This window comes from Abramis brama (assembly GCF_963993115.1).
Source record: "Abramis brama genome assembly, chromosome: 13".
NCBI lineage: Eukaryota > Metazoa > Chordata > Actinopteri > Cypriniformes > Leuciscidae > Abramis > Abramis brama.
The window spans coordinates 9,943,059-9,955,875 of NC_139975.1; the positions used below are offsets into that span (position 1 = coordinate 9,943,059).

General features: G+C 36.8%; 1 protein-coding gene across 2 annotated transcripts; it reads right to left on the reverse strand.

The window, feature by feature from the left end:
- Positions 1 to 247: 247 nt before the first annotated feature.
- On the reverse strand, positions 248 to 11,459 carry dctn4 (dynactin 4). 2 transcript variants are annotated; one of them, XM_084133796.1, is made up of 14 exons: positions 11,239 to 11,459; positions 10,591 to 10,661; positions 10,143 to 10,321; positions 9,581 to 9,624; positions 9,381 to 9,488; positions 8,375 to 8,395; positions 6,327 to 6,400; positions 5,384 to 5,496; positions 4,271 to 4,380; positions 3,818 to 3,891; positions 2,891 to 2,945; positions 2,632 to 2,739; positions 2,186 to 2,283; positions 248 to 1,068 (listed from the first exon to the last, which is right to left on the reverse strand). In XM_084133796.1, exons 1-14 carry the CDS (start codon positions 11,371 to 11,373, stop codon positions 855 to 857), a joined length of 1,404 nt encoding a protein of 467 aa, XP_083989922.1. In that variant the 5' UTR covers positions 11,374 to 11,459; the 3' UTR covers positions 248 to 854. The 2 variants fall into 2 exon arrangements, with proteins under 2 accessions (XP_083989922.1, XP_083989923.1); XM_084133797.1 differs by lacking the exon at positions 8,375 to 8,395.
- Positions 11,460 to 12,817: the final 1,358 nt, after the last annotated feature.

The following is a 12,817-nucleotide window of genomic DNA, read 5'->3' on the forward strand; positions in this document are numbered from 1 at the left end:
TACCAATTGTATTACATTGAAAAGAAAGGATGTTCCTGTAAATAAAGTTTTAAATCGTAAAATTTTAAAAAAGATTTTGTTATTCCTTTTTTTAAAGTATTTATAAGTTTACTCTACTCAGCATATCTTAATAATAGCCCTGTTTAACCATTAATGCTAATGAAAATAAATCATTTTAATATTGTAATATTATGTTGCCATTAATAATAATGATGATAATAATAATAATAAAGCACGCCCAGATCCATCACTTTTGACATATTTTATTTGATAAGACTGCTCAACCACATTTTAAGGCTGTTATATTAGAAACTAAATCAGGACTTCCAGCTACTACATGAGACAGATAAATAAAGCTGAATGCACTGATGTTCATCCTCTGAATTACCACAAAATTTAGCATGTTTCACAAACAATGTCTTTGTCTCACTTTCTAACAGTGCCACACAACTGCAAGTAACATTTTGCTTGTTTTACAGCAAATACAAAATATTAAATTAACACAGTAACTAGATGAAGCATTAATCTAAATGTCTTTATTAACACTGAGAATAACTGGAGTTGAAGCTGAGAAACAACAGTAGGCGATGTCACTGTAATCACATGCATTTAAATACATCAGCGGGGGGCGCTAGGAAGAGAGAAAGAGATCACTGCTCAAAGCATCTGGCTCATGTGTAGGAGTAGTGTGTGTACTGTTAAGCAACCGTGTTCCTGTAAGTGATGCATGATAACATTTACACTCACTTCACCAAGATGATGAACATCTTCATGAGTAAGAGAGAGATTGTGTAAGTTTGTGAGTGAGTTTAGTGCCACGTGATGTTTTACTTGCGTCCGAGTGTGTTGTGTTTTCAGGTTGCCAGGGGACCCAAGCTAAGCTCCACATGGTGTGTGAGCCAGATGGCCTCACTGGTGGCTTCTCCCTCCTCAGCGGGTCTGATCGGAGCAGCGAGGTTCCGGAAGTCATGTCGGAGTTTGAAAGCAACGGTGACATCCCCCTCCTCTATCTGCGGAATCACTTTGATGAAGAAGCCGATCTTGTTTGACTTTCTAAAGGCCACCACACTGAAAAAAAGAGAAGACTGTTACTAATGAAGGGTAAAAACAGGAACCAATGATATCAGATGATTTGAAGTAGACGTAATGGCTTAAATGCAAGGTTCTACTGCCTACAACTTTAAGCTGATGTTTAATGCAAGTTCTTCAACATTAAAACCAGTCAATCATCATATTGATTACCACAGCTAATCATTTTGGGGTGTAACTGCTGCTTTTAAGTATAGAGCACTTGCACAGGAATCAATTCTGTAGTGCATTAACAGAAGCTCATTCACCTAGAAAAGTGTTCCCACTTCAGAAAAGAACGGTCTGACAACTTTAGAGCTCAGATTATGAACCAAGTTTTGCTGAATAATTCATGTGAAGCTCAAATTTGTGTCAAACCTCTTACATTTTAAGCATTTCAATCCTGACCCAGTTTACCTTCCATTGTAAGTGCCTTAAGCTTGCTTTAAAAAAAAAAAATTCTGTGGTAATCAACGGTATGCTACAAGCAGTGTTTTTTGTGTTCTTAAATTAATCTTAAAAAGTGATCTTTAATAGACATTTGCCAGGGTAAAGCCATATTTATTTTTTGACAGGAATGAAAACAAGGATGTGAGTGATAGAAGTACAGTATGTTCAATGGATTTTACTGTTGTTTAACATGCTGATAAAAAAAAAAAAAAGACAAGTTGTGAAAATTACGTGATCTAGGACCTTTACACAGTGTGTGCCATTGTATAGACTGTAAGTCTATCCCTCATAGCCTCATTTTCATCCATGTTAAATTCAATATTGCATCTAACTAAGATATATAGGCTCACGTGGAATCTGTGCAACTTTTCTACACTGGAAGGCAATTTAAATACAGCTAAATGTGTTAAACAGATCTGAAAGTACTATTATACTCTTAACGGTACCTGAAAGTATTATCAAAAGAGCCAACATTTTTCATAAAAAAGGAACAGGGTAAATTGGATGTAATAAAAGCAGATTCCATGCAGACCTACTTATCAATCAATAAATAACCTATTCGCAGTCTGTCCTTCTGACTCTGTATTACAGCAATCTCATCTTCTCGATAATTTATGAGCTCAATTGTTTATCTGCTCTCAGTATCATCAGCAACGGTGGTTCTTACTCTGGGTCATCCTGAAAACCTTGAGGTTCTGCCAGTTCATCATACTCAGCAGCGGCATCTTTCCCTGCCAGGACCAGTTCCTTTGAGGGCACCAGCACCTATTAAACAATCATATTTTATAAATCAAACCGTAGGGGGACACAACACAAGGCAATAATGAGGCGCTACCAGTGAATTCAAGCACTGTGGCGCAGTGATGGAGAGGCTATAATGACCGCATCATTTCCTCAGGAGTGGCCCACTCAAGGTTAACAACTTCTGTCTGGAGACTGAACTGAGTGTTTGTTTTTAGAGTTATGTTTCAGCTCAAGCCAGATAAGGACAATTATCTAATTCAATAACCAACCACCAGCCATCACTATTGGACAAATACACTGCTGATGATTCATTTATACGGTATCACTATAATTCATCTGTTAGAGAGAAGCTCAGCTGTGGCGTTTTACCTTAGCATTGCTGTTAATATCATCTGGGTCTTCCTCCTCACAGGTGTACAGAGACACATGGGTAATGTTCTCTACTGGGTTGGTCAGGGTCAGCAGAACCTGACTCTCCTGTATTAAAACAAAATACAACAATTACTTACAAAAGTAAAAAGGTCTAGAACTTTTTCAAAGTGTAACCAGACAAATGGTGTTTATTTATTTATTTTATTTTATATATAGGATATATTAATTCAAGTGTTCCAGCATGAACCAAGCTTGCCTTCATATGACGCAGGTTTGGAATGGACATGATTCTCACTTCAGGAATGTAGCTCCTATAAAGGAGAACAACAACCGTTAATTGATTCATTTTAGGGTCATTCCGTGTCAACTAATCCAGAGGTCCCCGGCTCAAATTTTCAATCCTTTATTTCTGATGAAAGAAATACATATATGAAGAAGAAAGCCGAAGTATTAAATGTCATGAATGTATGTATATATTTGTTGCAATCTTTGTTGCACTATATGCCAACAGTGACAGCTCAAAAATGGGGAACAGCGCATGTGTTTTTTGCCCCAAGTTTGCATGCCTGTAACTCAAGAAGTATTAAAGAGATATTGTAATATCCTTTTAGATTCTGGTCCTTAATAAACCTTTTTTTTGTATTTTCATTTTAAAGGCCCTCGATGGTTCAATCCCAGAGATATGGACATGTTAACGTGGCTCCATGAGAAAATTGGTCAATTGTACACATTTTTGGTGATTGAAAACCAAATGTGGGTCACTTTGTATACATCTGATACTTTTTTCATTTTAAAGAGAAATATCTTAACAACAAATTATTCTAGTTTCAACAATCTTTGTGTAAAAATATAATAATGATGCTGCCATCTTTTTGAAATTGTAATTTGGCTCCAGATCTCAGGTGGAAATTGTCATTTTGACACCGCCCTACAAAATAGTGGATTACTCCGTATACATTCATGACATTTAATATTTCAGCTTTCATCACTATTTATGTTTGTCTTTTTACTTCAGAAATTTTAGCAACAACAAAAATTTAAGCTGGGAAAATTTCAGAAATGTTGTTGATTTGACAAGGAAAGACCCTTTAGTAAATAAATTAAAGAACAGCAAACAGAAAAGAACAACAAACAGAAAAGAACAACAAACTAAAATTATTTAGAGCACAAACACAGGACTTACACTGCCACAAGCTGGATTTTGAACTTTATTGAGGTTGGATTAAACTCTGGTTTGCTCAGATTGTGCTCACATTTCTGAAATGAAATAACGAAAAACAGTAGTTAAAAGAACTTTAAACTGTTCAATAGATCTGCAACTTAGCTCACGGCAATCAAATACAAATATGAAAACGAATATATGCAAACTACTGTTCAAAAGGTTTTTATGAAATAAATTAATACTTTTATTCATCAAAGATGCATTAAATTGATCAAAAGTGACAACGATTTTTACAATGTTACAAAAATGTTTTATTCCAAAATAAATTTTAACTTGCTATTTATCAAAGAATCCAAAGAAAAGCTAATGTATATAAAAGAAAACAGGCTGAAAGATTTTGGCGCAGTGATTCAACGGCAGCTTCCTGAACAGCTTTGTTTTGCAGTGAAAGAGAAGCTGGATGCGTTTACGTACCCTGCAACGCAGAGAGCGCTTCATTAGCAGGTGTTTGTGTCTGGGGTGCAGCTGTGAAGCTCCTGCAGGTTGAAAATCAGGCTGTAGCAGCCTCTGGCGAAGACTCGTTACTGCATTGAAACACAAGCCATGTTTAAAATATGCCAATAAGTCAATAAAGATCTAGTCACAAACAAAAATTTCTTTGGTGAGGTTAGGCATCTTGCCTTAGAATGACTAATGTGATTCAATAGGCCTTTATCGCATCACAACAGAACGCCGGAAGTAGCCGCGAAAAATTGCTGAAGCAGTGTACTGTGTCTTCCGTTTATTGCGTTCACCATGGCTGCCTGTTAATTATCACTGGACTACTTCGCTCTCGCATCTCCCAAAAGTTTCTCTTTTTTTAGTTTTCTTGATTCCATTTTAATGGTTTAATTAAATTGTTATAACCAATTATTTAAAATGTAATAATGATTTAAGCAAAACTTTCTTCAAAGGTTAAACCAGACTTTTATTTTGACGGGTTGTCTTGTAGCCCTTTGAGTCTCTCTGTGTTTTATGATATGATGATAAGTTTTTCTCAAATGAAGCTAAAATGCTTCTGAAGTGACTCTCAGAGCGGCTGTGTTGATGAAGTGCATTAATGTCCTCATATAGGCTGAAAACAACGCGAGTGTCATGCGTGCCTCAGTGTGTGTGTGGTAAATTAAACAGTGCGTCTGTGCCATTCATTCACAGAGACACGCAGAACATGCATGATTCCTATTTAAATAGTCTTTATGCGGTTTAATATTGACAGACACTGGTCTATATCGAAATTTTATTTAAGTTTACTGACCTACTTTTCATCTAAAGGTAACTAAGTAACCACCGGAAGTGCGAGTACACTGCTTGGCGATTTCGAACGTTCCGAAACCAGGAAATGAGATAAAGGCCTATTATATAAATTAACATTTTTACACATTTGATCTTAAGTAAAAGTAACCCTGAACACGCGAACTCCAAAAATGCCCCATGGCACCTGTGAGTATGGATCTACGTGGCTGTACCTGCCATCACTGCACTAAGAAAGGGGTTGGATTAAGAAAGTACTTGAGTAGTATTACTGGGTGAAGCAGGGATGAGACCAACCTTCAGGAAGGTTGACAGGGCGGGTGTAATAGTCTTCAGGCAGGGGCTCCACTTCATCCAAAGCCTGTGCTGACTCTATAGTGATCTCCTTCTGGTCCTCTCCTTCTTTTAATCTGAAAACAATATAGCATCATATAGACAATGTCTACAATCATTTAAAGTGTCCCTATTACGCTATTTTTAAAGGTTCTTCCTAATTGTCTTATACAATAGGTTTACATGCATCCAAGGTGAAAAACACTTCTCCTAATATACATTGCATATCACCTAATTTCTTCAAGAGATTCAGTCTTTCTAAACCCCACCTTTCCACTAGCCTACTTTGCTCTGATTGGTCAGACAGCCCAGTCTATTGTTAATGTGATTGGTCTACCACTTACAAGTGCGCGTCGGAAACAAGCTAGCCATTACCTTTTCTGAATTTCAGCTCCGGAGGAGATGGTTTTTCCGTATCAATTCCAGCACGAGTTCTCATCCTTTTTAAGTGCATGCAAAGTGAATTCACAGCGCTGAAAATAGCTTCTCTTGGACATGTTGACAACAAGAGCCAAACTCTTCCAGGCCTCAGCTACAACTATAGTGTTTGAGGGCGGGTCAAAGCCAATAAAGACCATAGGCTGACATTATGCACATTTGTTACATAGGTGTTTAACAGTAAGTGAGTTGGAATAGCTGACGACTCATTTCGGCAGTTCAGAATCGATTCTTTCTTTTAGGAGACAATACATTTATTTGTTGTGCACTTTGATCTTTAAAACTTTGTAGATCTTTTACATTCACAAACATCTATATTACACACTACATGAAAGGTTATATTCGAAAAAGCATAATTGGGCCACTTGTGACAAAATGTGATGCATCAATTATCTCAGTACTCCACATAATATCCCTGCCATAACAAACTCCACCAAGCAGTGGATTTTTTTTTAAACGTGATACTTACGAAAGGCCGTACAGGGCACTGATTGGGGCTCCAGATCTCTGTCTCTGTAGTCTGGTTCCCAGTCCATACTTCTCCTTTTAGACATAAACGTAGACCACATCAGTTCATGCTAATCAGACTTTTTCTTGGCTAAAAAGTAGAGATGCACCGATTACAATTTTCTAGGCCGATTCCGATTTTTCATTGAGTTTGACCAGAGCCCGTCTACGGAGAGCCTTGGCACTCCCTATTAGCCCCATTGTATAGATCTTGGTTGCAGTTCCATTAGAATTCCACTGGAGGTGATCGCGGGCGAGTGCAGACTGAATGGGAGTCTATGGGGCTATACGGCTAAATGTGTCTCTTTCACCCGATTGCCATTGAGAAATCTCAGATTTTATTGTAGGTTTTGCAAGTTCAACATGGGTTATAGGTCGAAAGTTGAATGAACGAGTACTTATGTCCTTTCGATTTCTTACAGGTTGAGTTGTTGTTGCCCATAACACGCTAGCATTCTGCTAATGAACGCTGATTGGTCAGTGAAGGACTGATTACGACCAGAGATACCGCTTGATGGCATCGTGGCATCCGAAGCGGGACCAGAAACAAACAAAACAAAAATTCTTCTAGCACGTGTGTTTACCTGTGTCAGCTGTGTTGTCGATGCCTCGAGTGAAAAGAAAGTGCAGAGCGCGAAAGCACCAAAGTGACTGAAGGATTGCCGTAAAGCTGTATGTCTGGTCGTACGATGTGTATGACGTCATTGACATTTTAAAAGACTTTTTAAAGCAAATAAGTGACTCTAAAAAATCTAACACCCAGCAATGTGTAATTTCTTTGCATCTCCTTTCGAATACAACATTCAAATTACTAGACAAAAAATTATATCCTGAGAAAAGTGGATTTTGAGGGGTATTTTGCCATAGACCTCCATTCATTCTGCACTCGCCTGCGAGCGCCCCCGCATGGACAGAGACGTGTTACTGCAGCCAGTCCAGAAACCGGAAGTAAGCAGAGAGTGCCAATTCTCTTCCTATTAGACATTCTCTGGTTTGACCTGCCAATACCGATTTTAGCCGATTCCGATTTAATTTTTTTCTAACCACTTTACAGCACACACAAATATTTATTTTCGATCTTTTCTTTAACCCTTTCATGCGTAAGTTTAAAATATTCTAACTTGTTTTACTCGTGATTATGTGTATTTAAATATCTGAAACCTGAAATAAACATTATGAGGTTGAAAACACTGCTTAGTTGTGATATATGCCAGCGCTGAACGCGTCCGACTCTGGCACAGCACCAGCCAACGCGCAAAAGCACAGTTTGAATCTGGCAGTTATGCGACGTCACTGAACATTCTAAATGTGGCACCGTAACGTTACTCTCAGGGGCACAGAAATAAAAGTCCCATATATGAGACCATACCGCTCAAAAGGTTAATCATGCGGCGCCCGGGTGCATTTGACCGGTATAAAATCGGTATATGTCAGACTGACCGGCCGGTCGCCGGTCATGGCCGATCACGTGAAAATCGGCCAATTCCGGTCACCAGCCGATCAATCGGTGTATCTCTACTAAAAAGTTCAAGGTAAAGCTAATTATTAATAGATGAATGTTGGCATCATAGTGATTGCTGTGATGGTACATGTGGCAATAGTTAACATAGTTTAAACAACAAATGTTATCCAAAAGCTTGCTTTCCAAGAAACTGGTTGATTGATTCTGAATTAATTAATATTGCCTCTTTAATTTACAGAAATACTATTCTTTTTCTAATCATTATAATCAAATAGGTCTGCAGCTAAACTTCAAACATCATTAATAATCTCCACACATAAATACATGCATAACCAGAACTCTTCAATTGTCCCATTAAAGATATCGCTTGCCAAATACAAAGGATTCGATTATGCAGAGAATTCCAAGTAGCAATAGTGAAGCTCATGTGATCAGCAAAGTCATTTAGTAACAGATTAGACATGCTAAACTGATGGAGGGATTGGGGGAAAAGAAAGACCTTCTTAGTGTTTCTGTAAGAATTGTGGGGGGAAAAAAATACCACTCACCACCACGTGAATAGTGTGTTGCTGGAGAGGGGTATAAACCAAAAATATCACCGTGCACAAGCAAAGAAAAGAAGAGAGACAGAATCAAGTGAAACAAATGCATTCAAGCAAACATTAAAGTGGCAGTTTGGAGCACAAGGAAACAAGGATTGCATTAGTAAACAAGACATGCAGCTCAAAGTACCCAGTCATGTATTACAGGGTTAGAAATTAACTATCTGAAGCAATTATTTCTTGAACTACCATTCAAAAGCTTAAGGTTGGTAAGATTTTTTGAAAGAGGTCTCTTCCAAGGCTGCATTTATTTGCTCAAAAATACAGTAATATTGTGAAATATTATACAAATTTAAAATAACTGTGTTCTAGTTCAATATAATTTCAAAATGTAATTTATTCCTGTTATGGCAAAGCCGAATATGCTGATTTGGTGGTCAAGTAAAAAAAATCTTATTACCAATGTTAAAAACAGTCTTGCTGCTTTATTATTATTATTTTTTTGTGGAAGCCTTGAAGAATAGAAAGCTCAAAAGAACAGCATTTATTGGAAATTGAATTGTTGGTTATATTATAAATGTCTTTACTTACACTTCTGATCAATTAAAAGTATGCTTGGTGAATAATAGTATCTATCAAAAAATATATATATATATCTTACCCTTAGCTTTTAAATGGTAATGTATATATGCAGCAAACATTAGGAAAATTATTATGTAGCCACATTTCAGACTCTGCTAGGTTTAGTTGACTTAATCAGCATTGATGCATATTTAAAAGAAATGTTTTATAATTTAAAATGTATAATTCATTTTACAATGAAATAATGCACACAAAACAAAATAGCAGTACGGTTACTGTGTATATTTTTTTTTCTGTTTTTCAATTAGACTTAGCCAAAGTTTAGCATCTATGCAAGACAGACCAGACCACACCCGTTTAGTGCTTGCTAACTGGAAAGTAAATGTTAGGTTAGGAGGGTGTTTCTAGACACAGTGGTGTGAATGTGTACCGAGAACGCCTGAGGCATGAAAGGACGTCTTCGTGCCAGCTTCTTCCTGTCTCTCTCCAGCTTCTCTCTCTGGGCCAGTTGCTGGTAATATTCAATCAGCTTGTTGATCTATACAGAAATCATAACTGATTTGTCAACTACATTGTAATATTGAAAAGGTAATATTAATGTAATAAGAGGAGAGCTGGTTTTGTACAAACCCTTTGGGTATGCTGGTTTTCAGGTTCCTGCCATCCTCCACTGGCTAAAAAAATAAAAAGAGCAAAGTTGTATTACAATGTGGTGCATACAGACTGAAATGTTCTAACCAGGCACAAAGCAACAAGTGAAAAGTCCTCTCTCTTCTATGCTAATTTCATCATTTTATCCCACATTTTTTGGTCCTTTGGTTCTATCTCTGTTATGTGTTCTAGCCCAGAGTGAAATATAATTGTCCCAAAATCCCAATTATTAAAAAAAGAATATTCTGTGATTAGTTACAATTATGACCCTTTGCAAAGTATTTCACATGGAGTGTGGGCACTGGGCAGTAAAATTACTTGATTCAGGAAATCTGTTGCAGGTGTTTATGCAGGTCTATAGTATGCGTAAAATTAACCAACATAAATGCAAAATAATAATAATAATCTTAAAGCACTTCAACTAGTGCAAAACCATTTTGGATTAAATGGAATACATTATAGTGTAAATCATGTGGCTTTACAGATAAACCAATACAGACACTGGTACACATGTCCTCGGTTGGGAAATGCCAGGACTCACCCACAGATTTGTCAGCCATGCCTACATCTCTTGAGGTCCAGCGACAAAATCCACAAGCCAGGTAGTAGGCCTTCTTCATTGTGGTTTTGGTGGGGTCATCAGGCAGTGGTGCTGGGATGTTGGTGGCCCGTGTAGAGAGAGTGTGCATACAGCATGGACAGTCAAAGCAATTGGCACACCTGAAACCGATGCATCATACAGAATTCAACATCTTTACAAGGAAAGACGATTCATGTGACAATTTAATATCATTATAGTAAATTTATTAAATATACGTAATTCTCAAAATCTCAATTAGGGGGAAGAGTGGCATCAAAAATTATAAAAATGGCAAGAAATGTTACTAGGCATTGTTAAAAGTTAAATGACAGAATGATGTTAGATGATTAAAATCATTGCTGTTATTCACTCACAGGCCTGTCAGATATTTAGCACAGATGTGGTTTACCTATTCTTCTTGAGCTTCGCCTCAGCCGACGGCATGTTCTCCAGACAGCTGGGACAGAAATGGGAATCGACCTATAGAACAGGCATTACACCAAAACACAATTTTCAAGACGAGCAATTGCATTTGTTTGTTTTTATATATTGTAACGTACAGAAAGGGTAAATTAAATTTATCTGGTGCCAATGGAAAAAGTCACACATTACTTTAGCGAAAGTATAATAATAATAATAATAATAAACTATTTAATCTGTCTTTACGGGGTGTGGTAGTGTTTATGCCCTCAAAATAACACGAATGGGTGCTGCAAACATTGATTGTGGAACCTTATTGATCTTATAATCTGCATATGCACATAATGTAAATAAAGGCAAACTGCAGATTTTTAATTTCATTCAGAATTCTCCTACTAGCTTTTAGCTTGTCAAATATCATAAAAAGTGTGACGTACAGAAGTTAACTGACAGGTTATATAGCCAATTAGATAACACAATTGAAGTATAATTTATGACGGATGGAAAAACTAGCCAATCACAGGCCCAAAAATCGTTCCACTTGGACCGATAGGCGGTACAACACTGTCATCAATAGCCCGTTAGCTCGCTCTTGGCACGGCTACATCTGTTGTTGTTCACACCCCGCGTTACTTACTTCATGTGACACGCATTCCAATGATCGCAGCTCACTGCAATATCGGCAAAAATATAGCTGAGAGATGGGAACTCGAATCTTTTTCTCGCCTCGGACGAGATAAACCACTTTCTCTGGTTGCAGCAGCGTCGCCATTTCTGACTGAGTTCCTGCTGCCTACGTAACGATTACGTCATCACACGTGATCTTTTCTTTTCCGGTTTTGTGTCAATAGTGCCTCTGCTGTTCATACTGTTGTATGCACAATTGCCTGTATTTTTCTCAGTCATACTGTTTTGTTAGGATGTCTTAGCTGTTTTATGCATACGCCTATACGTTTTTTTCCTTCCACAAGAATTGTCAGCTTAGAAGAAATAGCCCAGCTGCTGCATGCTCCAGTTTGATAAAGGTCAAGTTTGTGTTAGTTAACGCAAAAGATCCATTAATCCACCGAGTAATTTGTTCTGCAAACAGTATAATAGTTTAATCAAACAGAGAGGCAGTCAGTCAGACACCTGCTTCTGTTGACAGGATATAATGGGTAACACAGCATCTGCACTGTAATCCTTGGATCCTTCTTGTTTACCATTATAAAGTGCTTCGTATCTAGTTTTTATTAAGAATATTTATTCTGTACTTAATACACTTGGTTTTGCACTGCCCTTGTGTATCCTTTGCACAATTGCTTCAGTTATAGCTTAGGAAAAATAATGAAATTGTATTTAAATGTATAAAAACAAAGTTTAAAATGCAGACATAAAATAAAAGCTATTCTCTGTCAGCTTCCATAATTTAGACACATAAATAGCTGAAAGCTATACTTCACTATACTTGAGCTTAACCTTTGATACTTTCAGAAGCTTAACATGAGATGATCTGAGGGCACCTGATGCTGTATAGAATATAAAGCAACAGTAACATGAAGCTGCAATGCTATGCAGTGCTTTGTAAGCTATAGTGGGCTATAAGAAAATACATTTTAACAGACACAGGGAGCCAAAGTAAACTCTACAAAACTGGGACTTCATTGTCAGTGGTCTTTCTTTATACTGTTTCATTTTAATACATGATGGGCCATACATGTGAAGAGGGAGATACAGTAATCAAGGCTTGAGTCAAGGTGAGTAATATTTTTTTTTTATTGAACAATATGTCATGTACAAACAACATGGCAACAAAAATATATAATTATTATTATTATTTTTTTCATATTGCATTTGAAAAGGCCTCACTTTGGCATACTGGAAGGGAGAAAGATGTCTTATATGTTGAATGCAGTGTTATTTTAATATAATTGAGTTTTTATTAATATTTTGAAAGTTATTTTTATAATTTCTGTTTTCATTTTAATATGTATAGTTTTTATAAAAGTGTATTTCAGCTTTAGTTTTAGCTGTTTCAGTACATCAAGTTAAACTAAATGAAAATGAGAAAGACAACTATCTGAAATGAAACAAATTTAACTTTTTATGTATTTTATTTTATTCCAACTACCGTTTATTTTCTTTCAAGCAACATGGTTTTATGGCTATGGTTATGGTTTTTAGTTTTAGGTTAAGTTTGGCATTAACATTTTTATTCAAAACCACGATCAAACTTA

Excerpts from the sequence above, each read along its gene's own strand:
- dctn4 (XM_084133796.1), bottom strand. The coding sequence starts at position 11,373 with ATGGCGACGCTGCTGCAACCAGAGAAAGTGGTTTATCTCGTCCGAGGC. Across the intron at positions 9,625-10,142 it reads CATGGCTGACAAATCTGTGG|CCAGTGGAGGATGGCAGGAA; the intron begins GTGAGTCCTGGC and ends TTATTTTTTTAG. Across the intron at positions 1,069-2,185 it reads GGTTTTCAGGATGACCCAGA|TGTGGTGGCCTTTAGAAAGT; the intron begins GTAAGAACCACC and ends TCTTTTTTTCAG.